The sequence below is a fragment of the Cajanus cajan genome, chromosome 6 (genome assembly GCF_000230855.2).
Source record: "Cajanus cajan strain Asha chromosome 6, NIPB_CcT2T_4, whole genome shotgun sequence".
In the NCBI taxonomy this organism is placed as follows: domain Eukaryota; kingdom Viridiplantae; phylum Streptophyta; class Magnoliopsida; order Fabales; family Fabaceae; genus Cajanus; species Cajanus cajan.
The window spans coordinates 1,622,530-1,649,297 of record NC_138522.1 but is presented as its reverse complement, the minus strand read 5'-3'; the positions used below and the strand labels follow the sequence as shown (position 1 = coordinate 1,649,297).

At 32.6% G+C, this 26,768-nt stretch overlaps 3 protein-coding genes across 5 annotated transcripts; 2 read left to right on the top strand and 1 right to left on the bottom strand.

Annotated features, from left to right (window-relative positions):
* The first annotated feature begins 1,526 nt into the window (after positions 1–1,526).
* Positions 1,527–4,738, top strand: LOC109797563 (uncharacterized). Of its 2 annotated transcripts, none has more exons than XM_020357636.3 (3): positions 1,527–1,682; positions 2,833–3,069; positions 4,375–4,738. In XM_020357636.3, exons 1-3 carry the CDS (start codon positions 1,665–1,667, stop codon positions 4,420–4,422), a joined length of 303 nt encoding a protein of 100 aa, XP_020213225.1. In that variant the 5' UTR covers positions 1,527–1,664; the 3' UTR covers positions 4,423–4,738. The 2 variants fall into 2 exon arrangements, with proteins under 2 accessions (XP_020213225.1, XP_082932611.1); XM_083076485.1 differs by lacking the exon at positions 1,527–1,682 and adding an exon at positions 1,712–1,846.
* Positions 4,739–6,052: 1,314 nt separating this feature from the next.
* LOC109797140 (GTP-binding protein-like protein) lies at positions 6,053–13,229 on the bottom strand. Its single transcript, XM_020357066.3, has 10 exons — positions 12,992–13,229; positions 12,501–12,554; positions 11,451–11,624; positions 10,784–10,855; positions 10,005–10,064; positions 9,424–9,533; positions 7,825–8,124; positions 7,018–7,209; positions 6,632–6,683; positions 6,053–6,513 (listed from the first exon to the last, which is right to left on the bottom strand). The coding sequence occupies exons 1-10, from the start codon at positions 13,031–13,033 to the stop codon at positions 6,463–6,465; spliced, it is 1,107 nt and encodes a 368-aa protein (XP_020212655.1). The 5' UTR covers positions 13,034–13,229; the 3' UTR covers positions 6,053–6,462.
* Positions 13,230–16,160: 2,931 nt separating this feature from the next.
* LOC109796121 (shikimate kinase 1, chloroplastic) lies at positions 16,161–25,811 on the top strand. Of its 2 annotated transcripts, XM_083076484.1 has the most exons (11): positions 16,161–16,297; positions 16,668–16,975; positions 23,207–23,265; positions 23,433–23,487; positions 23,589–23,661; positions 23,962–24,049; positions 24,492–24,574; positions 24,678–24,807; positions 24,983–25,061; positions 25,279–25,343; positions 25,479–25,811. In XM_083076484.1, exons 2-11 carry the CDS (start codon positions 16,780–16,782, stop codon positions 25,524–25,526), a joined length of 876 nt encoding a protein of 291 aa, XP_082932610.1. In that variant the 5' UTR covers positions 16,161–16,297; positions 16,668–16,779; the 3' UTR covers positions 25,527–25,811. The 2 variants fall into 2 exon arrangements, with proteins under 2 accessions (XP_082932610.1, XP_020211353.1); XM_020355764.3 differs by lacking the exon at positions 16,161–16,297 and having other exon boundaries at positions 16,618–16,975.
* Positions 25,812–26,768: the final 957 nt, after the last annotated feature.

Sequence of the window (26,768 nt, the reverse complement as noted above, 5' to 3'; positions counted from 1 at the left end):
GTCATTGTCTCGAGGTACGACTTTAAGGTTCATTTAATTTTGAAGTAGAAGAAATAAATTAGCTGGTCCTGATTATTTCTTCTGTTTGATATTATATGCCCTTTTAAATTTTTAATTTGTCTTAAAAATACTTTTTTCAAAAATTAGAAAATGTTAATCGTTTTTCTAATATTACTCTTATTTATAAATACTTCACCTAAGTACCATATTTTAATTCTTTCAATAAAAAATGTATAAATATGATTATTTTATCATAATATTTTATGCAGATAGTAGTATGTCAATATCATTATCAATATCATTGAGAGACTAATAAACTCTACCTCGTGACTTTCATATTCATTTTTCCTTTAAAAAAATGACAATAATTTTGACTTGTTTAGACAATTTTTCTTTGTTATAGTGGATAAGAACTAAACAAATAAGGAGTTTATAATAAGAGATTAATTTTGATATATATTTAAAATAAAAATATAATATTATTAATTAATTTAAATTATTTTATACTTGACTTATTTTATGAATTTTATAATACATAGCAGTATATAGTTGTATAATATAAACAATTGGTTATCTCACAAATTCTTATAAATTTTTTAATATTATATAAGAAATATTAAATAAAATATTTCTTGTTTTTTACTAAGTTATAGGTGAAAAATAGGCTAAAATATACTTTTCTATCTTAAAGTAAAAATATTTATTTTAATTATTTAACTTTGAAGTATGAATTAATTTCATCCTTCAAAAAATACTACTATTTTAATATTTAGAGACGTATTTTGAATTTTTATTAATTAAAAGTAAAAAATTATTCTAATAAATTCAGTACATGAAAAATGAAGAATTATTTTAAAGAGAAATGAAGAATGGTAGATAATGAATAGTGTTGAAATGTGTGAAAAATAAAAATGCAGAATAAATGATACTAGTGGGATGCAAATGGGGAGAAGGAGAATATTATGTGAAGGGAAGACAGCTAGAAAAGCGAAAGCAAGAGGTGGACACAAGAACACGGAAAGAAGGTACAATAAATTAAAAGAGTAATAAATGAAATAAAGAACCTTGCTACGCTATTAGTATATACTCCCTTATTCAAGACAACTCCAATCCAACTATCCTACACTGTGTAACTAACTCCCAAAATACTGCTCTTTTCTTTTTTTTTTTTTAATTTAATTAAAGGAGAAAGGAACCGCCTACCTTATATATTTATCACCATAAAAACCTCCTATATTATAATTTTTTTATTTTTAAATAATAAAAATAATTCGTACCCACCACAATCTTCTTTTTCCCTAATATATATAATGTCGAATCACGAATGAGATTTTCTGTCTTTACCTTTTCCCCTAATATATAATTTGATTTCTTCGTCTTGCCCATCATTAATATCATTGAACTTTTATTAACTAAAACTATATTAATGATAAATAAAATTATATATTATTTACTATTTCATTTTATCAAAATTGATAAACTATAGGAAAAGTGAATGTGTGTGTTTTTATTAAGAAAAAAAAAATAAAAAATGATCTATTTTGTGGTGTATATATATATTGAGAACATAGATGATGGAACGGGTGTGTTTGTTATCTATCGTCATTTCAATAGCAAAGGCTGTGCCACATCTTTGAACTCTCTCGAGATCTCAAATCACTTTCATGGAGCAAAGTAAGGAGGTAAATTCCGATTTCTCTCTCTCTAAACGCGTGCGTTTTCCCCTGAGACGATGCTCTGTGTTTCGCGGCTAAGAAAGACGTGGAAAAATAATCGAATGGAATCCAACGATTCTAGTGTTTGCTCGGAATCGATGCTTCCGAGCGAATCGCACCTGAAAATCTTAGTAGCGCGCGAGTCTAGTTCCTATTCTTCGTTTTTTGTTTCGGTCGTTGAAAGCTTATGCATACTCTGATTTAGTTGGATTTGTCGCTTTTCTCGCTCGTGCTGTTGGAACTTTTTGTTGTGCTTCGTGAATAGACGCTTCTATGATGATAATACTTTTTCACTTCAAGCTCTGTTTGATTTAATGAATCGATTAGTTTTGTGTTTTAAGCTTTGATGTGATGAAATCAGTGTCGCGGTCGCGCAAGTAATCGGAAATCCCTTGCTGAAGCAAGTGGATGATCGGATGGTTGAGGACTAGGGGAATTTGAAAATCTATAGCAGTCATGAAAAATGATGAAATGAATAATTATCTGTTATACTGTTTTCATTATTTGTATCTTGTTTGAATATAATGAAGTTTTTTTCTATCTTGTAAATTCTGTCGGATGAACTCCAAAAAGTCAAAAACTATATCATTAAAGATATTATTAAGTAGAAGGTGTGTTTTAGGACCTATGTAGATAAAAATTTCTTCATACTTATTTTCAAAATTAAAATGATTTTTTTATAAGCTAAAATTATCTTATACATGACTTAAAATTAAAATTTGGAAAAAACTAATAGGAGAGAACTTCTTCAAAAGAGAGAAAAAAATTATTTCATTTTCTCTTCTTATTTTGCTCTCTTTGAAGTGTTTCTAAATAGATTTACTCAAATAAATCCCTAGTGCAATTGTATTGAGTTTTCTTTTCTTCTGAAAATGTATGGTGAAGTTCATAAACTTTATCTGCACATTGGCTTTAGCAGATGCTTGTGGTGATTCTTCTGGATTGCATTGAAAACTTTCAATAATTAAAATTAATCATTAGTTTTCTGAAGTTTTATTGTGCTGTCTAATTTATTGCATTTTCTTATGATGAGTACATTATTGAAAACTTTCAATAATTAACTAAAGATAGTTTTATTATGGTGATCAGCCTTCTAACCTATAAAATTTCACTGTAGAAAAATGCTCCTTGGCTATCAGTGCCACAGTTTGGGGACTGGGATCAGAAGGGACAAGTGCCAGACTACTCTCTGGATTTCTCTAAAATTCGGGAAATGAGGAAGCAAAACAAGACAAATATTTCAAGGGCAAGTCTTGGTAATGAAGAGGAACTGATATCTGCTACCACTAACAATACAAACACTGTCGACAGTGAGCACCAGCATCCCCACTACCACCAAACCAACTCTCCAACTGTAAGATTTCTCCCCAGCTTTATTATTCTTTATTTTATTAGCTACTATCTTTTCTGATTCAGTGGAAAGAATTGTTAGCTACTATCTAAAGTCACTCTTGAAATTTTGTAAAAAAAAAATATTTCATCGGGCAATATGGTGGAGTGGTCAGCATTGTAACTCACTAGAGAAGATGAGCGTCTTGCATTTTTACTTAATAGGTACAGTGAGCATTTTTGCAATAAAGGGCAATTTTGAACAACACTAATCACCTGTTTCTTTCAACCAAGCAAAGACACATATCGAACCACACGTTGAATTAAAATATCTTTTAATTGGCATACAAGTTGACAAGGGGATTTCTTATCATAAAAATAATTGCTCTATTTTTTCGTTTAAACCCTTCTTCAAGTTTAATTATTTTCTTCTTCTTTAATTGTCTAGTGTTAAAGGAACCTAGCCTCAAATGTTCATAGGGTTGGATTAAACACAAATAAAGAATCAATTAAACTTGACATATTTAATCTTTAGTCTGCCCACCCACTTCAATACGAAAAATTCTTGGAAAGAAAAGAGGCAAAACCAAAAAATTAATGAACTAAATGATATTTTAGGCGGGTAAAACACATAAAATTGTAGTTTTCAACATTTCTAGCAACAGTATCATATATTTATATAATAATGGACATGATTTGAAGAGAATAGAGATAGAGTGGAAAAAATAATGAGGGAAACCTTTTATCGAAGAAAAGTGGAAAACAAAGACAAATACAACCCGACATGACACCCTTGCCAAGGAGGTTCTAGTAGCTTATAAAAAAACAACATAGGTCACTGAGGTCGAGGCCTGCCGTTTAGTGACAAATTCACGTAGTAATCCATCAGTTTCTTTGGCCAAAGCAGGTAGCGAAAGCTTATACTAATACTTTTCTGCCCAAAGTAAAAAAAGGATATATTAAATTATGCATTACTGGAAAAGACCCATGATAAACTTCTCCCTTTTTCTTAAATTAATGCTTGCACAAATTTGAGCAGGGGCGGTGGTTAGGTTGAAGGATGTAAATATTAATAATTATATGTAGATATATTCTATTAAAAGGCCAAGGCAACACGGAATTGTAGTTGTTGCACATGCAAGGAATGTTTGTGGCAGTTACATTCATTTCATTGGTAAAAGGGCAATAAAAAATGGTGATCGGTTGTATTATTAAAAAAATTAGTGGAACTTTGAAGTCAAGTTCATTCTGTAGATCCACAAAACATTGGACTAGGATATATGTCGTGCCTAATTATTGCATCTTTGTTTGAACTTTTTTTCCCTGACAGACAAGGAGGAGCTTCCTGAGCTACTTCAACTGTTGCGTAAAAGCTTGATACCGAAGGGAATGTACAACATTTTCTTTTCTGCCGAGCGCCGTGGACAGGGGACATTTATCGTTTTGCGCTTGGTCATCATTACCTCGCACTTGTTTTTGATTTGGGAAAACAAATCTTTCATGTAAGTCTTAATCTCCAATAGGTGATTCTATATTGCTTGCGTTGTAGTTTGAAATTTGTGTATCAATTAGAGATGAAGATGGTAAACATGTAAATTGCCCTCAGGAATCTTGAATTTGTACTACCTGTTCCAAAATTTGATGATGAATTAATCCAGCTTCCAGCACAGTAACGTGTTGATCTTGAAATTTCATTTGCTCTTGTTCCTCAATTAATTATTCAGTTTGGAGTTGAATGCTTACAGATCAGATTGGACTACAATGAGTGAAATAGAAAACTGTCATGTGCTTTGATGATTGTATTTTGAGTTAAACACCGAATGCTATCTTTTTCAAAAATTCTTAAGCCACTGCAACAACCGCATAATTGGTTCCGGATAAAACTCATTCTGCCAATAAAAATATACATGTAATTGGCACATCTTTATGTACATAATTGAGACGTTTTTAATATGTAACATTTTAATATCGATTTAATTCCCGTGCGTCACACGGGTTAAATGCTAGTTTCATACAAAGATGAATTATGTTCACGTTGTTATTAGAAAGCGCTGAAATTCTTAACTTTATAAATATATATAAAAAAAGCTTTATAATTATCTAAATCCAAAGTCATTCCTCAATTTTTCTACACCCTGTTGGGCTTGAGAGTTTCCCCAACCCTACTTTGCTATCTCCAACTCCAAAGGCAAGCTTCACAGTTGACGAATTCTCTTCAAGCTGTAGGTTAGGATTATTATAAAATGCGTGCGGTATTTCAAGGAGTGCAGAAATTACTGAAAAGTATCTGTAAGTAATGCTCTCTATAGTTAGTTAACAATGCATTAAAAATAGTAATATTAAAAACTAAAAAATAATGCTACATTAATAAAAAGTCATCATAATTAAATAACTGTCAAATAATTAATATATATATATATATATATATATATATTTTTTTTTTTTTTGCTTAATTTTAAAATAATACATTAATAATAAATTAATATTACTTAATTTTAAAAACTAAATCAAATTTACAATAAAAATTTTGAAACTAAAATTACATATTTACAAAACTAATGTCAATAAATTTAAACTTATTTTATCATTCAAGCTCGAACTTTGGATTAGATCAAATTTTAACCATCTAATTATTAAATTAAAAAAATTTAATATATAAATTAAATTTACAAAACTTTATAAAAATTAATAATTATTTAATATTTCATTTCATTAATTCAAATTGTTGAATAATCATAAAAATATTTTATAAATTTATCCTTAAATTCTAAACTCTAAATTTTAAAAAGTTATGTAAATGCTCTTTGATGAAAATTATTATATATAAAAGGATGGAGAGATCTACTTTTACTGAAATTGCAACTCTTAATATAAAGACTCCTTTTTAAAAATGATAAAGTTAAATCTTACGATTTCATCTTTGCGCCTTTGATGTCATGTCACAAACCTCCGTGCCGTCGAGGAGGACCTGAGAGTGAGTCTCACCTAAATTTTAAAAACAAATCATGTAAATGCTGTATCAAACTCATGCCATCATTTTGTTATAAATGTCCAGCAGCATGTACACCAGAATAATATATATCCACCGAACAAATCCTATCAATGTTTACAAGTACACGCCAAATTATTCAACTTTAGACACGGATGGATAATCCCACAAGACACTTCATTTCCAAAACTTGCGTGACAAACGGCAAAGAACTAATGGTTTAACGACTCATCAAACTTTAATAAATTCTACCTCACCCCCAACTTAAAAAAGACAAGTAATTGGAGGGTAATCTAACTATCCTGTAGAAAGTCTCACGAAGGGATCTTCGATTCTGCACAGAACATCCTCTAATAATCTAACGATAGTGCAGGCATTCTGATCCATTTTCAGAAAATATCATCTTTGATTGATTCCGATTATAACAAATTATACTTTCTTGATAATCTGAACCACGTCTTCGTCTTCAAGTTCATGCTCCTGGTACGCAAAAACACATTCCACTTATTACATGATATCTTCAACAATGAGGGAGAAATAAAGAAAAACACAACGAGAAAAGATAATGAGGCAAAAAATAAAGTAAATCAGAATCAACCTTGCCCACTCTTTGAGGCTTGTGTTTCGCACTTGAACCCCAGACCAAAGCACTGCATCATCCATAAATGTGAGCGTTAAGTACGCGAGGAAAAACATAATTTTTCGAAGGGCACAGGGGAGGATTTATTGACAAAAAACAAAATGCCACACCCCCCAAACTAGTTCATTCATCAAACTAAATGAGATAATATTCTAAAGAGTGCTTCATATATATTAAGGAAAGGCTTCCTAATAAAACTAACTAGAATTTAGGCCTTCTAGTTGAAAAGCCCAGTTAATCTTCATATTCGTTGCTCCTCATTAACACAAAATGGAGAAATCACTCAACATTATGAAGGAATAAAGCTAAAGACATTATGTTTTGGGAGAAGAGAAAGTACTCACTACTTAAACTGTTTAAGCATGTCCTTGTGAATGCGATTGCAGAAGTCCTCAACTGTCCTCCTCTTAGAGGATAATATTACAGGGTCTTCGTAGTCAGGATTCATCCCTTTAGGTTTAGTATAGATACGAGTTAAGCTGAGATATTCCCAAATTTTATCCAGAAGACCATCAAGGTTCCATTCCAGGTGTGCGCTGAAGAATGGATAGAAAATTAGACACATTTTTTTTTATTAAGAAAAAAACATTAATCAATTGCAAAAATCACAACAGAAATGGAGAAACACGACAGTTGCCAATCATACAATGTTCCCTCTATTCTTTTCCCCTCTTTGCAATTTGCATAGTCCTAAAAAAAAATTGGTCTCAAACATAGATACTGCATACACTAATGTGTAACAATTTTGGAATGAATTATTATAGATGAAATGCAAGAGGGAGATTACGTAATATCAAGTAAAGACATAAACCAGGAAGAAAAAAATAAGTTACACAATCTAAGGAGTTTCTGGGCATGGGTATGAAGGATTAATGGGCCAAGCAACTATAGTCTGTCGAAGCAAATTGAAGGCAATAAAAGAGACCATAACAAATATTAAACAACAATTCAGCAAAAATCTCCGGTAGTTTTTGTTGAGTGAGAATATCACAAGAATAACCCAAAATAAATTCCTAAAAAACTAATGATAAACAAGAAATAATACCTCTAAGTGCTTTCACATAAGGATGTACAAAATTCTAATGATCTTCTTTTGTTCAAACGGGAAAAAGGATTGAGACAATAGCAAGATCAATGATTTGAAGAATTACCTAATTGGGCAGTAATGTGGTAGCTTATCCAAGATCTCCAGTTCCTCGAGTGTGATCTGATCAATCTTGTTCACAACATAGATACAAGGCATATATACTCTACTGCCCTCAATGACATCAATAAGGTCATCTGCAGTGGCATCATACCTTAGAGTAATATCTGCATTGTGAATTCGGTACTCACTACATATAGCCTTCACAGTGTCAAGATCCAAATGCGTTGTGGTGGCAGTTGAGGTGAGATTGATTCCACCTTTATCTTTCTTCCTAAAAGTGAGATTTGGTGGCTCTTTGTTTAACCTACGGTCATAAAATGAATTTAATTAATAAAAGAGGAACAAATTATTATGAAGAGAAGAAAATAGAAAACCAGGAAATCTTAAATCAAAATTTTAATTACAAAAATATATACATATGATTTTGGTCATCTGAATTGCAAAGCAGCCAAAGACAATATAATTCATAGCACATAATATAAAACAAATTATCTGCTTGAACTGAATTCCTCTCCCAGCAGACCTTGCCACAGGCACAGTTGGTTACATACACTTCCTTTCAGGGCCAAAGCCAGTATTTTGGCTAAAGGGAGGACGAGCAAAAAAATATGATCTAGTACAGAAGTTTAAAATTTTTACATGCTTGACATATGTAAAAAATTTAATATAAAACTAATCTTTTATGAATAAAAAAACACATAACAATATTAAGTACAAAAAAGAGATTGGGGATTTAATTTAAATACATTAACAGTATAAATGATTTTTACACTGTCATGCAATTATAGATCGTCAAGTATGATAAAATTGTTAACTTTTATAATAATTGCTTTAAAATTGTACTCAAGATAATTTCTAATTGATTTACAATGAAAAAATCCAAACATTAATAATACGTAAAAAAATAAACTTAAAAATTAGATAGATAATCATTTTTTATATATATTTTAGGGGGGCAAATTTTTTTTAAAATTATTTAAATACCCTTAAAAAATTGGGGTGACCATGGCCCCACCAAGTCACCCCCTCCCACCTTGCTTCTCTTGTTGGTCATTCGAATGTAAAGACCCCCTGCTGCACTTCCATCCCTCCTAATTTGGAGCGAAGTCAAAAGTAGGATGCCAAATAGAAATCTGAGACTTCTAACAAGGTCACCAGTAAAACAGTACATTTTTCATTAATATATAAATAAAACAGACATGGTTGTTGAAACTTGAAACAATAAAGCCAATTCATAAATGGCTGCTTCAACAAAGACCCAATAGGAAGTAAGCCCCCACAAGATTCAATTATCATCTCTCAACATTACCACATGATTACCAAAACAGCAAATCATAGTTACTTCAGTCATACAGGTGCAACTGTTGTCATCAATGAAGGCAGAAATGCTTACTTTTAGTGTCAAAGGCCTAACCACTACAATCTTCATTCATCATATTCATGCTCCATTAAGAAATATATTTAAAAAAGAGCAAAAAAGTGAAGTATTCATTCATGTATGGGATGCTGCACAAGTGGGAAAATAACTGCAAGAGGCCCCTGCCTTATCCAGAATATTGGTGACATAACATAAACAAAGCAAATAATCAATATTACATGTTACCTTATACCAAATCCCTCTAGCTCTTTCTCTATAAGACGCTTGTGAGTTATTGGCTTTATTGCATCAAGGACTATTAAAATGCAATTACATGTCCTTGCAGTACTAATAACCTGCGTTTGCAAAACAGTATATGAAAGAAAATGAGTGTTTGTCGGTGTGTGAATGAGATGTGAAAAATGAAAGGTGCATTGTGAACATGGTCCTTAGTTGCTGCAAGTGAAATATTTTATAGGCAGACCTTGAGAGCTATATCATTTACATGTAAGATTCATTGTACAAGTAAATACAAAAAATATTACAAGGAAGACAGTATTCAATGCTTACAATTTAACAGCACAAAATAAAGAGAGCAAGACCAGTGTGTTAAACTACCAAAACAGTTTGCAGGAATCCCCTGCCCAGTTCATATTATGACAAAACATAAAACCCTATTATCTCTAAATATGCCATAGATCTCACCTCAACTATACATTCAGCAAAAGATACGCTTTGGCTAAGGTTAATTGGAATTATCTAATTATCTTGTTACTAATGATATCAAATGTAGTTAAACCATGACCAAAGCAAACCATATTTCTTACCTGCCTTCCTCTACCCTTTCCATCCTTAGCACCCTCAATAATTCCAGGGAGATCCAACAACTGCCACACAAAATTGAACATAAATTAAATATATATCACAGTTAATGAGACTACAGCCAAGTCCAAACTAATTGAGATACACTTTCAGGGTGAAAACTTTATTTTGAAGTAAACAATATTAATGAGACTATTTTGGTTCTCCAAAGATAGATTCAGAAAACACAGTTGACATTAACCCTTTAAAGCCTAAATTGTACAAGCATAACAAACCTTATGGACTAAAGAGATATTCTCAATTTTTTAATTAAAAAAACCTACAGCCAGTCCAATCAAAAAAAACTTCAAATAAATACTTTTGTAATATGGATAAAAATATAAACAGAAACAACCAAATGACACCAGACAAAGCTTTAATCAACTGTAGGTGTATCTCTTCTAAGTCATCAAGGGATACCTGGTCCAACAACCAACACAAACAACCCAATTTACTAATAGAGGAAATATAAACAATGAGAGGAGAAATCAAATTCACCAAAACCCATATGCTGATGTTCCTTAAAATACTGAGTACACATGCAGCTTATAGCAAGAAGCTATTAACATATTGTGGCATAATTCACATATCATTTAATGTTCTCTTACATCCAACTATTATCACAAAAACAGGTACCACAAAACATAGCATAAGGCATCCCAAGTTTATCAACTCACAATCAGAATATCTTGCGCATAGTAGGGTGATGAATTTATTAACATATAGCTTGCTTAAGTAGAGATACCTGGATTTTAGCTCCACGATATGTGATCACACCTGGGATGCAAGTTAAGGTAGTAAACTCATAGGAAGCAACCTATAAACGAAAACATAAAATCTTCAGAAAAATCTTCGATGCAAGCTAAACTTTAGATGATTTGGAAAATTGTTATGCTTCCCACCACCCAAACCCAATATAAAGAGGAAATTATCCGGCATGCACATTGTGGTTGCTTACTTAATAAACACAATGCATAACTTTTGTTGCATTAACCAAAAGAAAGGCAGAGCACTAGAACTTCGGTTTGTAGTTCACCCTTAGTGCTATGGAATCTGGACAACCGAAATTGTTGAGAAGTGGAACTTGTATGGGATTGGGAGATCTATACTTACATAGCTCACCAGGTTTAGAAGAGGATGACTATTCCTAAGAAAGTTTTGGCGTAATAATATTTTGAATCTGACATTTTAGCCTTGTGTACAATAGCCCTTTTTAGTTTCTCAAGAGGTTTCCTACTATGCCTATATTTTATCCTCTTTAGGCTCTCATTTTCTTTTTCTTGTCAAAAGGTTGCACTTCCTTGGGCTCATCAAAATTCACTTTCCAAAACACAGAAAATAAATAAAACATAAGCGTATAATATACACCTACATTAAAGAAGAAATTTATAACACCTGGAATATCTCCATACCTCAGAAAATGTCCCAGTCAACTTATTTAGTAGAGTAGATTTGCCAACTGAAGGGAAGCCCACAAGACCAACTCTTGAATCCCCACTTTTAGTGACATCAAAACCTTCACCAGCACCTCCACCTCCTTTTGATGTAGGTGTAAGGAGTTCCCTCCGCAGCTTTGCAAGTTTAGCCTGCACAAGACAGTTGCCCAAAGTCCCAAATAATGAATCAACTCCTAACAAAAACAGCAACAGAATACATAAAAACAGAAGAGATACTTGGAAAGCTCAAAGAAGGGGCCAATGAGGAATAAAATCCTAATGATACTTGTGTAAGGTTGATTAACATAGAAGCAGAATTCAGAGATGCCCATATTGCCTTCAATGTCATATATCAGAAGAAATTGATATGAAAGATCCGTGTAGACCATAGAAACAAGAAGAAAAACAACTATAAGCAGGATAAAACTCCATATGTTCAGAGTTTATTATATGTTGGCCTTCCTTTACCCAAAAGGCATAAATGTATTTGCATCATGTACCCAATATCATAAATAAATCACTATACACAGCATCCTATAATGGGTGAAGAGGGGAGACAGAAGATAGCACCAGCAGAAAGTACTATGCCTACAAATATAACTTCCACTGTGAATATAGAGATGGGGATAGAAATAAGTCATTACAAAAAACAATGAGAATCCTTGTAACATATAAGACAAACTAGATCAATTGCATAAGCAGAATGCGCTATGTGGCTTATGTCTACAACTTATAAAATAAAATTAGTGCTAACAATTTCATCATGAACTGGATAAACTTCCAGATGCAATCCCAGCAACAATCATCCACTTCAGCCAACTCATATAAGAATACCAATATTTCAGTACTTGAAAGAAACATTTTCCTCCAAATTTCAAATAAAAACAAGTTATTCCATGGTCTTCAATAATTAACCACAACTAAAGCCAAAACGACGCAATCAACCACCAAAACAAAATCAGAACAGCACACAGGTTATTAACATAAGCCATTTAATAATTAAACAAAATGCACTTATGTGCTTACCTTCAGCAAGCCCAAATGATGAGCAGTAGCCTTGTTTTTTTGGGTCCTTGCCATCTGCAAATTGCAAAGTACAATTAACCAATGATTGCACTCAAGATAATAACTAAATGATAAAATAACGTTTGCAGCAACTACATTGAAAAGAAAAAAATCTGTATATATTATCTAACACGTTGGCTAGATATCGATTACCTACTCCTGAAGAATTACATAATGCAATTCGACCAGGAATACTACGGAATTCATTACAACCCCAATGTGTATACATTTGATTTGAAAATGAAAGCTTTCATAATTACAATATGAACTTCTGGCAACAAAATCAAATAGAACTTAACTGAGAAATATAAAAAATAAAAAGGAAAACCCTACTGCGGCAGACAAACATGTGTATAAATTATTTTAAAGTGCCAAATCAACACTGCTGAAAAAGTTTAATGTTCGGCTTGAATAAATCGCAAATCCACAATAATTCCACTCAGGATAAGTACCTCGTCTTCGATATCTTTGATTTTCTGCATCACCGTCGCCATTTTGGAAGAAAGACAATGAACTCAGAGGCAAGGCGAAAGAGATTCAGGTTAATGTTAAGTGAGATTGAACTTCGACAACTCTGCAGCGGCGAATTATTGCAGCGTAGCGTTATGTTGCGACGGAAAAGAGGTGAACGAAGAAGGTGCTAGAACAAATATGCAGAAAAGCTTACGGTGGGACCTAGGGTAGAGTATTCATTCTCGAATCCAAATTGAATTTGCAGAAAACATGGGCTATTTCTTATATGGGTTGGGTAGGCCCAAAATAATTAGCTTCAATTTTATTTGGGCTTAACTTCCTCTTTGACCCAAACTGATGCCGTTGTCTATTGCCCCAAAATAATAAGTCGGGGCCTAGACACGCATAAAGATTGGCCTATAGGCTATAAACACAAGAACAGCAAATGATATCTATTTTTATTTTCAAAAAATTATAATAATCTTTTTAATTTATTTACCTTTGAAATAAATTTTATTTATAAAATTTTTTTTCTTCATTGTTTTTCTCTTTTTTGGTTTATCTCTCCAACAATGAAGTCACTCACACCTCGTCTTTAAAATCTATTTTTTACACTCTTAACTTTCCCATTTTTTAAACTAATTTTTTATTTCATCCCATTATTTCCTATATTGGGTACAAGATGCGAATATGTATAAAAATTACATCAAAACTTGATTTGTAATTAATTGATACCATAAATAAAATCTTTTATACATTTTTTTATATTACATGTATTTCAACTACTATTATAGATTTGTTTGGATAAAACATTTCAAAAGCATTTTTGAGATAAAAAAATTATGAAGGAGGAAAATATGTATAAATTAAAATTAACTTATGGATAAGCCAATTTTTTCATATTTTTTCCTTATAAGTGTTTTTATATAAATTTATTAAAAGGACTCCATGATTCAAAATTTTCTATCCAAATATTTTAATTATTATCCACAAATTTTTAACATACTTGAAGGAAGAGGCCGAAAAGGAATTACTCGAATAAAACTTAAAAGAGATGTTCAAGAATTTAGGATAATCATCTAATGAAATTTCAAGTTTCAAAATTTTAGGAGTTAAAGTGGTTATTGATAGATTTTTAAAAGATAATAAGATCATATATGTGTAAAATCAATATTGAATGATAGTTGTAATGTTTTTCTTTAAAATCTCAAGTTGAAGTTAAAGTTAGGTGTCAAAAACACCTCTTACAAACTTACTTTGTATCCCATTGTGCCTACTCTCATGGATTATGGTTTTGAGAATACTTTGTATGTATTTTTGTACCAATTTATTTTGGTTCTTTTCTTTAATTTGTTATTAATATTCATGTTAATCAATTAATCATTGTTATATTTACTCTAAATAATACAAATCTCACAATAATGATCAAGTTTTATTTAAAAATCATAATTTGTTGGACATATTTAAATTGAATTTGCTAGTTTAAATATAAAGAATACATTGAACGAAATTCATTGAAAACATTAATATAATAATATTTTTGGAATCTGAATTTGATATCACTAATTAAGTTAAAATAACTTTGTGCTAACTGATCAATACATTTGTTGGTATACGATTTTTCATACCAAGGTTAAAATTCTTTTTTAAGTCATCATATTTTCATTTACTTTACCTTTTAGTTCATATAACATAAAATAAAATTTGTTAGTCTCCATACTTATCTTTTTTCAATCATTTTTAGTTTTTATAGTTTAAGATAGATAATTTTAGTCTATATACTTGCTTTTTTTTTATTCCTTTTGGTCATTGTCATTGATTTTTTTTTAATATTTTTCATTTCTCTTGTATTAATATGATAGAGATATTAATTTAACTTTATATGTATGATGTTAAATTTATTTTATTAGAATTACTCAAATTAGATTTCTCAACATTCATTGTTGAAATACCATTTTTTTACTCTCACAAAAATGAAGATAATATCACAAAAAAATTAATAATTAGGACTAAACGAAAAAAAAAACTAAAAGTATCAAGATTAAAAAGATGCATCTTAAACTTTAAAAACTAAAAAAGATAAAAAGATAACTATAAGATTTAAAAATGCCTATTTTAAATTATATGGACTAAAAGATAAAGTAAGTAAAATTATGAAAATGAAAAAATAATTTTTTTATACTAATAATACACATCCAATTAATTCTTAAAAATATTTTTAATTTTTATAAAAGATAATTATTTTAATTATTTTTTAAAATTTTAATTTCATAATATTATAAGGACAACATGTTAACAAAACACATGATTGTGCATGATAAATCAGTAAAGGTTTAGTTATTTTTTTATTACTAGAGTTTCATAATTTTTACTTTCTAATCTTTATAATTAAAGTTTTCTATTTTAATTCCATTTAGTTGTATAAATTTTTTCTTTTAGCTCTTTTTAGAAACAGACAACAGAGGCTACTAAAAGGAAAGAAAAAAAAATGTTTTGAAACTAAAATGTACTAATGCTTGTAATTTTTAACTGTAGAGAGTAAAAAATAAAACTTTTGAAACTATACAGACAAAAAACAAGAATTATACAAAAATAAAATAAAATAAAAACTTCTTTCTCTCATAAGACAATTTTAAAATAAGTACATATGTTTAGGGAACCAAATTATCTCCGTGATACCATAATCTATCTTGTGTAAGCAGACATGTTAAATTTTGGGACCAGCTATCCCATAAAGGTGTCTCTAATGTAACAATGAGATTAGTCACTACTATCAACAGTATATTTTTCATAGACAAAAAAAAAAAACAAAGACTAGAACCTTTTGGATACAGTCACCCATCTAACTATTAAACAAATTTTTAAAACTACAATGCGCAGTTGCATATCTCCCCCATTAAACTTAATGGTAACATTTAAGTTATAAACTCAATTTGTTACATAATAAAATAAAATAAACGGATGAGATTCATATAGTTTTAGGAAAACTGTAGGATCAACCTTAAGCACATAAAAAATAAATATTTCCTTTACACTATAACTTTATTTCATATTTAAAACTAGAATTCTAGCTCCGAACAATTTGGACAACAGAAACACCACTTTTGCCGGCCCATATCCGTATCCGTAGATTATACATCTGAACTCTGCAACTGCATTATGAATTTCTGATCGATATCGATAATTTTAACTGCAATCTTTTTTTTTTTTTCTTTTTTTCTGGTGCCCCTTTTTCTCTGACCATGTTAAAAGTTTAAAATGCTGGAAAAGGTTCGGTTTTTGTGTGTGTCTCTGTGAAATGCGAGGTTCGAAATATCTCTCTCCACTCTGCGTGCATTTTATTTTTGATATTTAAAAACGAACTAATTCAATTGAAAGTTGTTTGAGGATATTTTTCTATAATTAAAATCAATCTAATAAATTATGATCTTACTTCTCTGTAAACTGATTAAATTAATTTTAACTTATAAAAGGATTCAATTTGTTTGTTTTTTCTATAAATACATATTCACGTGCTTATCACTTTATCATATCGGATTTCGAAATAATGTGTGTTCGTATATAGTATATAGTATTTGTTCAGTTTTCATTCTGGCTTCACTTACCCTGTCTTATGTACGATTTTTGTCGTCTTGCTCTATTTTCATTGATCAACTTGGAACCTTTTGGATACAGGAATTTTTAAAGTGTCATTATGGTAGTTTCGAAAACAAAAAGTGGCTCAGCATTATCATTAGCAACTTATAATTGCGCCGACACCATTATCACAGTTCCGAGGTGAAGCGCCATGGAAGCCACCAAAGCCTTGCAATTTTCAGCCATGCTGCACTCCCAAAAGCTAGGGAGAACAGAGTCAGATGGCTCTCTTCTAAAGTTCGGTGGATTTAAGGAACATGTTTTTGTTTCGTCCAAGTTGCGTCTCGCAAGACCTTCAACGAGGACAGCATCATTGCTAGTTGCTTGTTCGCGTAACAACGTTCCAGGTTTCTGTAAAAACTATTCATACTTTGTTAGAAAAATTCTTAGAACTAGGAATTGTAACAATTCGAAGAACAAGAGTGAATAGGGATACCTATATGAGAAAGGAATCCGAAGAGTGTACTGTTATTGAATGAATTTGATATAGAAGGATTACAAGAATACATGCCTAATCCCTCTGTCCTGACAGCTATTTAAACTCCAACAATTCTAACAACTAACTAACTTGCTGACTCAGCAAGAATACAAGTCCAAATTTATTATTCTAAAAAATTCTTCGTAACAATGCCTTCCTCTTGGAAACATCCTTGACCTCAAGGATGGAACGATGGATACTTTTTTTTAAGATCATAGTAAAATTCCCACGTAGAGTCTTCTGGTAGTTTATGCTTCCATTTAACTAGTACTTTGGTTACAGCTACTCCCTTCCTTTTTACTGTCATCCTGTCCAATATCAATTCAGGTTCCTTTTCATAAAATGCATCTTCAGCTTGGAATGGTAAATTTGATGATGCTGTTGTATTACCAATATGTTTCTTAAGCTGAGAAACATGAAATACATTGTGCACTTTTGACTGTGGAGGTAATTCTAATTTATAAGCCACTTCTCCAATTCGATCCAGTACCCTATAAGGGCCAAAAAATTTAGGACTTAATTTAGCGTTGCTCCTATAAGCCACTGACACTTGTCTATATGGATGCAGTTTCACATAGACCAAATCCCCTATCTGATATTGCTTATCCCTCCTATGTTGGTCAGCAAGTTGCTTCATTCTCTCCTGAGCTCTTTTCAAGTGAAATTTGAGCAATTTAAGCATCTCTTCCCTTTTTGATAAACTCCTATCAACCAACTCAATCTTGGATTCACCTGGTAAGTAAGGAAGATAAGCTGGAGGTGGTTGACCATACATGATTTCATATGGAGTAGCTTTAATGGCTGTGTGGTAAGTGGTATTGTACCACCATTCAGCTAAAGGCAGCCATTTACTCCACTGATGGGGAGTATCTGCACACATGCACCTTAGATAAGTTTCCAAACACTTGTTCACTATCTCGCTTTGACCGTCCGTTTGAGGATGGTAGCTTGAAGAAAGCTGAACCTGAATGCCTTGGAATGCCATAAATTCCTGCCAGAAACTGCTAACAAATACTGGATCTCTATCACTAGTTATTGAGCTTGGGCAACCATGCAACTTAAAGACATGATCCATGAAAGTTTGGGCTACATCACTGGCTGTATAAGGATGTGATAATGCCATAAAATGAGCAGATTTGCTCAATCTGTCAACCACTACAAATATCACTTGTTTTCCATAAGAACTCGGTAAACCTTCAATAAAGTCCATATTAATGTGCTGCCAAATTTGTTCAGGAATTGGAAGGGGTTGCAGCAGTCCAGGCGATGCAATAGTCACACTCTTGCATTTTTGACAAGTGGTACACTTAGATACAAAAGTCTTAACATCTGATGACATACCCTTCCAATACACCACTGACTTGACTCTTTGCATAGTAGCACCAATACCAGAATGACCTCCAATAGCAGAACAATGTAGCCAATTTAAAAGATCGTTTCTGAGCTTCGCATCCTTTCCCACTACTAATTTACCCTTTCTCCTCAATTCTCCTGAATGCCAAGTATGATGTTTGTGGGAGGCAGCATTAATTTGCAATTCACTAATTAATTTTTGGATATTAACATCAATCACCCATGAATTCTTAATCCTGTCCACCAAATCAGATTGTAATTGATGAGTAGTCAGATTTTTGCATTCCACATAATCCTCCTCATGCTCGATTCTGGATAAAGCATCAGCTGCAACATTTTCATGACCATGTTTGTATTCAATGGAGAAATCAAATTCCATTAGCTTAACTAACCACTTCTGCTGGAAAACAGTGGTCAATCTTTGATCCAATAAGTATTTTAAACTGTAATGATCAGTTTTAACAACAAAATGTCTGTTGAGAAGATAATGTCTCCACCTTTGTACCGCAAATACTACAGCCAGTAGTTCCTTTTCATAAGTAGATAAAGATTGCTGCTGTTGGTTTAATACTCTACTGATGTAAGCGATGGGATGATGATCCTGCATAAGTACTGCTCCAATACCGAAACCAGAAGCATCTACCTCCACAATGAAAACCTTATTCCAGTCGGGTAAAGCCAAAACAGGTGTATTACTTAATAAATCTTTAAGCTGCTGAAATGCCACCTTGGCCTCTTGAGTCCAAACAAAATTATCTTTCTTTAACATATCACTTAAGGGTTTCGCCACAACACCAAAACCCTTCACAAATCTTCTATAATAACCAGCTAACCCCAAAAAACCTCGTAGTTGTTTGATAGTTAGTGGTAGTGGCCAATTCCTCATAGCTTCCACCTTGCTAGGGTCTGTGGACACACCTTTCTCACTAATGAAATGCCCCAAATATTCTACTTTATTGACAGCAAAGAAACATTTAGACTTCCTAGCAAACAAAGAATTATTCCTCAGAGTAATAAAAACCTGTCTTAGATGAATAACATGGTCATCCAAGCTGCCACTGTAAACAAGTATATCATCAAAAAATACTAAAAGAAACTTCCTGAGAAACTGCTGAAATATTGTATTCATAAGACCTTGAAATGTAGCAGGTGCATTAGTCAGGCCAAAAGGCATGACAACATACTCATAATGTCCTCCATGAGTTCTGAAAGCTGTTTTATGAACATCCTCCGGATCCATTCTGACTTGATTATACCCGGCTCTTAAATCTATCTTGGAAAAAATTGAAGATCCTTGCAACTCATCCATTAAATCTTCCACCAATGGTATTGGAAACTTGTTTTTCACCGTATTTCTGTTCAGATCCCTATAGTCAATACAGAGTCTCCATGATCCATCTTTCTTTCCCACCAACACTACCGGACTCGCATAGGGACTACTACTATTTTGTATCACTCCCGACTTTAAGTATTCTTGTACTAACTTGTCAATCACATCCTTTTGGTGCTTGGCATATCTATAAGGTCTCTTATTAACTGGATTAGCTCCTTGTACAAGTGGTATTTTATGATCATGTTCATGTCTAAAAGGGGGCAGCTGCTCAGGTTCCTCAAAAATATCTGAGAATTCCTCCAAAATCTGAACTATTATTGCTGGTAACCCAGGTTGATCTGCATGAGTTGTTAGAGATTGCAGCAATCCTCCATCCTCTGTACATAACTGCATCATTGAAAAATATACTCCTTCCTCCAAAGTTTTACCAATCTGCTGCCTTTTTACTGTCTTAATACCGCTAGATGTAGCCCCTCTTAATACATGCTTCTTGCCCTGAACTTTAAATTCCATAGTCAACTTATCAAAATTCCAAGTGATGTTACCCAGTTTGATCAGCCATTCCACACCATCTGCTACTGTTACATTCACAGGATCCATGTTCTCAATCTTACATCCAAACTTCTTAGCCACCTGTATATCCAGAAAATTATGCGTGCTGCCACTATCAATCAAAATATGCAGAGGAGATTTTTTATGATACCCATTGACCCTCATTGTTCTGAAATTGGCAATGCCCGTTAATGCGTTGACTGAAATTTGAGGTTCCTCCACCGTTGTTACCTCTTCACTCACATCTTCACTAACCTCCTCCTCATCCAGCACCTCCATGACATGCACCTTATCCTTACTCTTATCACTCCCCAATTTCAAGGAACCAAATTTATCTGCAATTACTGGTCTAGAACCAAGCACCCCTTTCTGTGACCGCGAACTAACAAAATTCAATGCTTGTGGAACATTAGCAGCTTCATACAATCTTGCCAATTTAAAGGCCTTACTCACCGTGGTCGGTTGAAACATCCGCACCACCATTTGTATATCATGTTTCAATCCGCCTAAAAAACAACTCAACATATAATCCTCAGACAAATTCAGACGAGTAATAATGGCATCAAACTCCTCGTAAAATTCAACCACGGATTTCTTCTGCCTCAAACGCATCAATTCAGCCATAGGATCGTCACAAACTTCTCCAAACCGTTCAAGAACCAATTTCTTGTATGCAACCCAAGGAAGATTAGAACAATTGGTAGTTTTATCCATGGTCGTGTGCCAGTGCAACGCACGGCCCTCCATGTGAACCACCGCAAGTTTAACCCGCACAACATCGGGGGTATTGTCAATAAGGAAGAAATTATCACATTGATAAAGCCATTGACTCACATTGTCGCCATTAAAGCGAGGAAAATCTATGCGGGCTAGTCGTGTACCACAAGAATAAGAAGAAGAGGGACCGTGAGAAATGTGAGACCCCGAGCCCGGACTATGATTCTGCGTTAACAAATCTTGCATAGTTTCCTTTAAAGAATCTGCCAGGGTTCGTTGAATGGAACCTGCAACTTCAACCAATCGAGCCTCCAATCGCGCTGAGACTCGCTCCTCCATGTCTTTCAACGCTTGAGCGTCCATCGCCCCACGGGTTGCGCCAGCCATGATCAACACTCCGAATGAACCGTACAGACTGATACCAATTGTTAGAAAAATTCTTAGAACTAGGAATTGTAACAATTCGAAGAACAAGAGTGAATAGGGATACCTATATGAGAAAGGAATCCGAAGAGTGTACTGTTATTGAATGAATTTGATATAGAAGGATTACAAGAATACATGCCTAATCCCTCTGTCCTGACAGCTATTTAAACTCCAACAATTCTAACAACTAACTAACTTGCTGACTCAGCAAGAATACAAGTCCAAATTTATTATTCTAAAAAATTCTTCGTAACATACTTTGATCATTTGCAAACCATGATTTTTTTATTTTTTTATTTTTTAAGTTTTAGACCTAAGTATATATCTGTTACAATAATATAATATATGTTAGTTGTGTCTGTCTTTATCAAGATAGTGTGATAACTATTAATATAATTGATCCGGCCAAAGGGTGGACTAGGGTTTTTTCCTAGATCGTGCCTTAGAGCCAGAGCATTCAAAAGTGTAATCTATCTTCTTAACTCTAGGGTTTTGGATTTTATAGTTTCTTGTTCACGGGCCTTATGGGCCCCGTGAATATGGAGATCTCTTTAGCCGTTACAATCTAGAAAATACTTGGTGAGTGAAGGTGGGACCTCGCCATTTACTGAGTGTCCAATCGGATAATGACCGAGTAAGCCTTTATGGGTGGGAGTCGATCGGTATCTGGCTTTGAGAGGGAGAGTCGGCCAAGGTTACAGTCGGGTGAGTCGACCAAGGTTACATTCGGGTGAGACCAGATCGTGAATCGGCCTAGGCAGTGCACAGGTTTATAGTCGGCCTCACACGCATAGTAGCCCTTATATTCGGCGATACCAATCGGCCTACGGCCGAGTCGGCGATACCAATCGGCCTACGGGCGAGACGGTCCAATAATAATAGAAGCTAATTTCAGTGATTTATCTCTATCAATTTAGTTAAATTAATAATACGGTTTCAAAAGAGGCTATGCTGGATTTAGTGGCACTTTTGTTCTTCTCGATTTTTATATTTTGAGTGTGATTGTTTACGGAAAGGAGTACTACAATTTGAACTATTCGTCTTGCAGACCAAAAGTTGTGTTACTACTATTGATTAGGGGAAGAAGGTGTAATTATTGTAATTTGTCAGTGAATTACTTACAATGGAAGGTCTTTTGAAGGTAGTAATTATTTGCAGAAAGTGAAATGAAGTTTCATCAGAGCTTTAACACTTTTGAAGTTAATAAAATGATGCTGGAAAAAATAAAGTAAAGGAACCAGAAAGTTTTATTTTTAATTTATAAAATTAATTTATTTTGAAATAATCGGTTTCAGTTATTTGAAACTGAATTTGGTGGACTTTCTATATTGAAAATCATGAGGAACATGTTTTGATGTAAATCCGAGATGCATTTCGAAACAATAATCACATCAATTAATGAAGAAACTCCGGCTTGTTGCTTAATGTGAAGAGAGTAATAATTCACATTCTGAATTTGGTTTCAAACACTTTGTATAGTTTATTAAAAAGGGTAATGTTCTTACATGCTGGATCCTTGAGATCTGTTTCTACCAAGATGAGCTAGACGTGGTTGCATCAGTTACATTGAAAGGTACCTTTCATTATCTGCAGTTATAGAAAGGGAAGGCACGTGTTTGGCCAAATGTACTATATAAATATGCTTGGATGAGATGCAGTTTGTTGTTGACTGTAATAAATGCTGCCTTATTTGAGTGTTGACATAATTTTTCAATGTAGCTTCGACATTGGAATCTGGAAGCTTTCAAGCTCCTATTGATGAAAAGTTGATTTTGAAGGTATACCATGATTCCCTTTGTCACTTTTAATTAATTTAAGCCCTTTCAGTCTAGTGATGCTATACCCTTCAGTTTAGTATAGAATCTAGACATGGTAATCTGAGCTCAGTTGTTGCTTGTCTAAGCACCTACGTGTCATTATCTTACTTGAATCAATACACTTGCAGATTAAATCACAAGAGATCGAACCATGTTTAAGTGGACGCTGTATATATCTTGTTGGTTAGTCTTGTGGCAGAACTGAAGTACTTGTCCTTGCATACATTCCAAGTATAATTACTTTGGGTATTCAAATTTCAAAATATTTTGAACTTGACAAACAGGAATGATGGGCTCTGGGAAGACAACTGTGGGAAAGATATTGTCACATGTGCTTTCTTATTCGTTTTTTGATAGGTTAGTGTGTTAATTGCCCCATCTGTCTTCTTTTCAAAGTGAAAAATAGTGTTGAGGGTAACTGAAGCATGCAACATTTGAATATCCAATAGACTAGCATAACCAAAAAGAATTTCAATTGATGATTATATTCGATTGACATCACTTGACTTTAAACAAATGTATTGTATCAATAGGATAAAGCTGTGTATTTCTTTGTGACTTCGTGTATTAGTACAATAGAAATATTCTATTTCATGCACACATTAAAGTTTCTCCAGAACTTTTTCCGTGTTTTCTTTTTTGCATTTATGAGAGCAGTGATGCTTTGGTGGAGGAGGAGGTTGACGGAACATCTGTAGCTGATATTTTCAAGCAATATGGAGAACCTTTTTTCCGTAATAAAGAGGTCAGTTAAAAAACACAATGTTTCCGGTTCACTGTTCCTCACTCCTCAGTATATGGAAAAATTTTGTTAAGGTATTTGAATTGTTTGGTTTTCCTATTTCTTCTATCCTATGCAATCCTCTCATTTTCTTATATCCAAATTTAACCTTCTTAGTTTTGGTGGGGGGGGGGGGGGGTTCTTCCGGTCTCAGAAACTTCTATTTATAGTAAAGGACTTCTAAAACTTCTTGAATAAGTAGCGATTAATTGTTTATAAGTATTTCACGAGACCACTTCCTTTGAAATTTGCCTCCAGAAGCATATTAATGGTCACAATCTTTCCCTTATCTATATATTATATCTCTAAATCACCCACTTGAATGATGATTGAAAAACTGTTATTTACATTCCCTATAGTTTATTATATTTACTGTTTGTTTTCCATGCCTGTTTTACTGTTGCAGACTGAAGTATTACAGAAGCTGTCAATGATGCGTAGACATGTTATTTCTACTGGTGGAGGTGCTGTTGTGAGGCCCATCAATTGGTATAAAAATTAACATAAAACTACTGGGAAAAGTTTTACCTCCAACTTTGCCATTAGCTCTTCTCACTTCAGTCTTCACCCATGGATAAATATGGATTGCCAGGAAATATATGCACAAGGGAATTAGTGTTTGGTTGGATGTACCTGTAGAAGCCTTGGCTCAGAGAATAACAGCTGTAGGAACTGATTCTCGACCACTTCTACATTATGAAGCAGGAGATGCATACACAAAGGTAAATGATTTCTCTTCCACCACAGTCCACAGTAGTGTTTTTCTTTTGCAGTATGTAGGACAATAAGTAATTATTAAGAATCTTGGAAAGTTGGAGGAACTATCTTAGTAGGGAAAATTAGCATCAAGATTATTTTTTCCTCTAAATAATTTTACCCTTTGGAATTCACATGCAGACTTTCATGCGTTTGTCTGCCCTTTTTGAAGAAAGAAGCGAAGCATATGCAAACGCCAATGCCAGGGTCTCCTTGGAAAGTATGTCTGCAAAGTTATTTCATTTTTTCAAATAAGAATTGTTGTTCTGTTCGCTTAATTTTTTTGGTCTTGAGTTGTGGGTAATTAATCAGTCTTTAGAACATAACATAATTGCTGTAGCTTTTAGATTTCTGTGAAGCCCTAAAGGTTACTATTCATTCATCATCTGCATTCTAGATAACATCCTTCTATTATTATGTTATGTTCTTTTGTACAGATATGGCAGCAAAACTTGGCCGAAGTGATGTGTCAGATTTATCTCCAACTACTATTGCAATGGAGGTATGCCACTTCTTCCTGAAACAATCCCTTCTGAACTTTATTTTGTTTGCTCTTGACCAACTAACATTCCCGAAAGCTAAAATCGTATCAACATTTTGCATCATTGATACTTATTTGTGCCTATGAATTTGTCAGGCGCTAGAACAGATCAAAGACTTTCTCATAGGTGAAGATGCCTATTAAACACGTGCTATCACAAATCTTCGACACTAGCATGTTCTAGTTGTGCATATTTTTCTCTTCAAATTATATAGTACGACAATGTGCTGTATTTTTTTTTTTTTTTGGAAAAAGAATGATGCATGCATCATTAAGAATCAAGATCGAACGTATTCAGAAGTGTATATGCGTAATTTGTGTGAGCACAATTTGAAGCAACAGCGTTTATTTTATATATGCTTTTGTTCGTTATTGTATATTTTTGTAAAGGTGATGTTGTAATCTGAAATGGATAAATCAGTTTATGCATGTCAAGATCTTTGCTGGTGTTTTTTTTTGGTGACAATATCTTTGCCGGTTTAGTAATAACCAAGTTTTATAAATACTTTTAAGTAAACAAATTCACAGGTAAATTCTCTTGTCACGTGAAAAAATTAATTAAATTACTTTTTGTAGCGTGATTATATTTCGACAAGAAAAATAATTTATCCGTAATAAATTCTATAAGCTTTTTTGAGTTGCATAAAATAAAACGCTTTTTAGTTTATTTTAATAATTTTTTATGAATTTAATTTCTATACAGTGACTTCCTAAAAAATTTATATCAAGAAATAATTTTTGGTAGGACTTGTAAGATGTAATATTGTTATTTGAAAAATCAATGAATTCTCTCTAAGCTGAAATATAAGTATCTATAAATAAATAATAATTTATGCTAAGTAAGTAAATTAATTAATATTATTTAATTTTATTGATTCGAGTTGAATAATAATTTTTTAAAAAAATTTGCCTTCCATTGAAAATTAATATAAAAAATAAAATATAATTGATTCATCTGAAGTCAAGATTTAAATTTAGCTGATTTTATATTTGACAGTTAACTTCACCTACCTACCATGGATTGGTAGATTGGATATCTAAGTTTTTAAAAATAAAAAAAAATGTAAAAAAGGAAGAAAAAAATCAAATAACAATTTTTTTCTTTTTCTACAAAACATTACATTTTTCTCATCAAGCCATTCAATGATTTAAATACTAGTACAAATAGAAATAATAACACTAAAATCTTACTTTAGTTGACATACTTACTCAAAAAGATTTTTCAATGATAAAGATAAAATTCTTTTAAAAATGTTTGGATTGGGTATCTTAATATATCGTTAACTCCTTACTTGGTAGTTATGGAGTTGTAGAGTATCATCATTTATATACCATTTTATAGATAGAAAAATAAAAATAATAAGATAGTCTAAATAACACCATTTA

What these genes read in the sequence shown, in the direction of transcription:
- LOC109796121 (XM_083076484.1), top strand. Translation starts at nt 16,780, where the DNA reads ATGGAAGCCACCAAAGCCTTGCAATTTTCAGCCATGCTGCACTCCCAA. An exon ending in ATGAAAAGTTGATTTTGAAG is followed by an intron (nt 23,266 to 23,432) that starts GTATACCATGAT and finishes ATACACTTGCAG; the next exon opens with ATTAAATCACAAGAGATCGA. An exon ending in ACGCTGTATATATCTTGTTG is followed by an intron (nt 23,488 to 23,588) that starts GTTAGTCTTGTG and finishes CTTGACAAACAG; the next exon opens with GAATGATGGGCTCTGGGAAG.
- LOC109797140 (XM_020357066.3), bottom strand. Translation starts at nt 13,033, where the DNA reads ATGGCGACGGTGATGCAGAAAATCAAAGATATCGAAGACGAG. An exon ending in TGACTGGGACATTTTCTGAG is followed by an intron (nt 10,856 to 11,450) that starts GTATGGAGATAT and finishes TTTCGTTTATAG; the next exon opens with GTTGCTTCCTATGAGTTTAC. An exon ending in AGCCTCAAAGAGTGGGCAAG is followed by an intron (nt 6,514 to 6,631) that starts GTTGATTCTGAT and finishes TTTGCGTACCAG; the next exon opens with GAGCATGAACTTGAAGACGA.
- LOC109797563 (XM_083076485.1), top strand. Translation starts at nt 1,733, where the DNA reads ATGCTCTGTGTTTCGCGGCTAAGAAAGACGTGGAAAAATAATCGAATG. An exon ending in AATCGCACCTGAAAATCTTA is followed by an intron (nt 1,847 to 2,832) that starts GTAGCGCGCGAG and finishes ATTTCACTGTAG; the next exon opens with AAAAATGCTCCTTGGCTATC. An exon ending in ACCAAACCAACTCTCCAACT is followed by an intron (nt 3,070 to 4,374) that starts GTAAGATTTCTC and finishes TTTCCCTGACAG; the next exon opens with ACAAGGAGGAGCTTCCTGAG.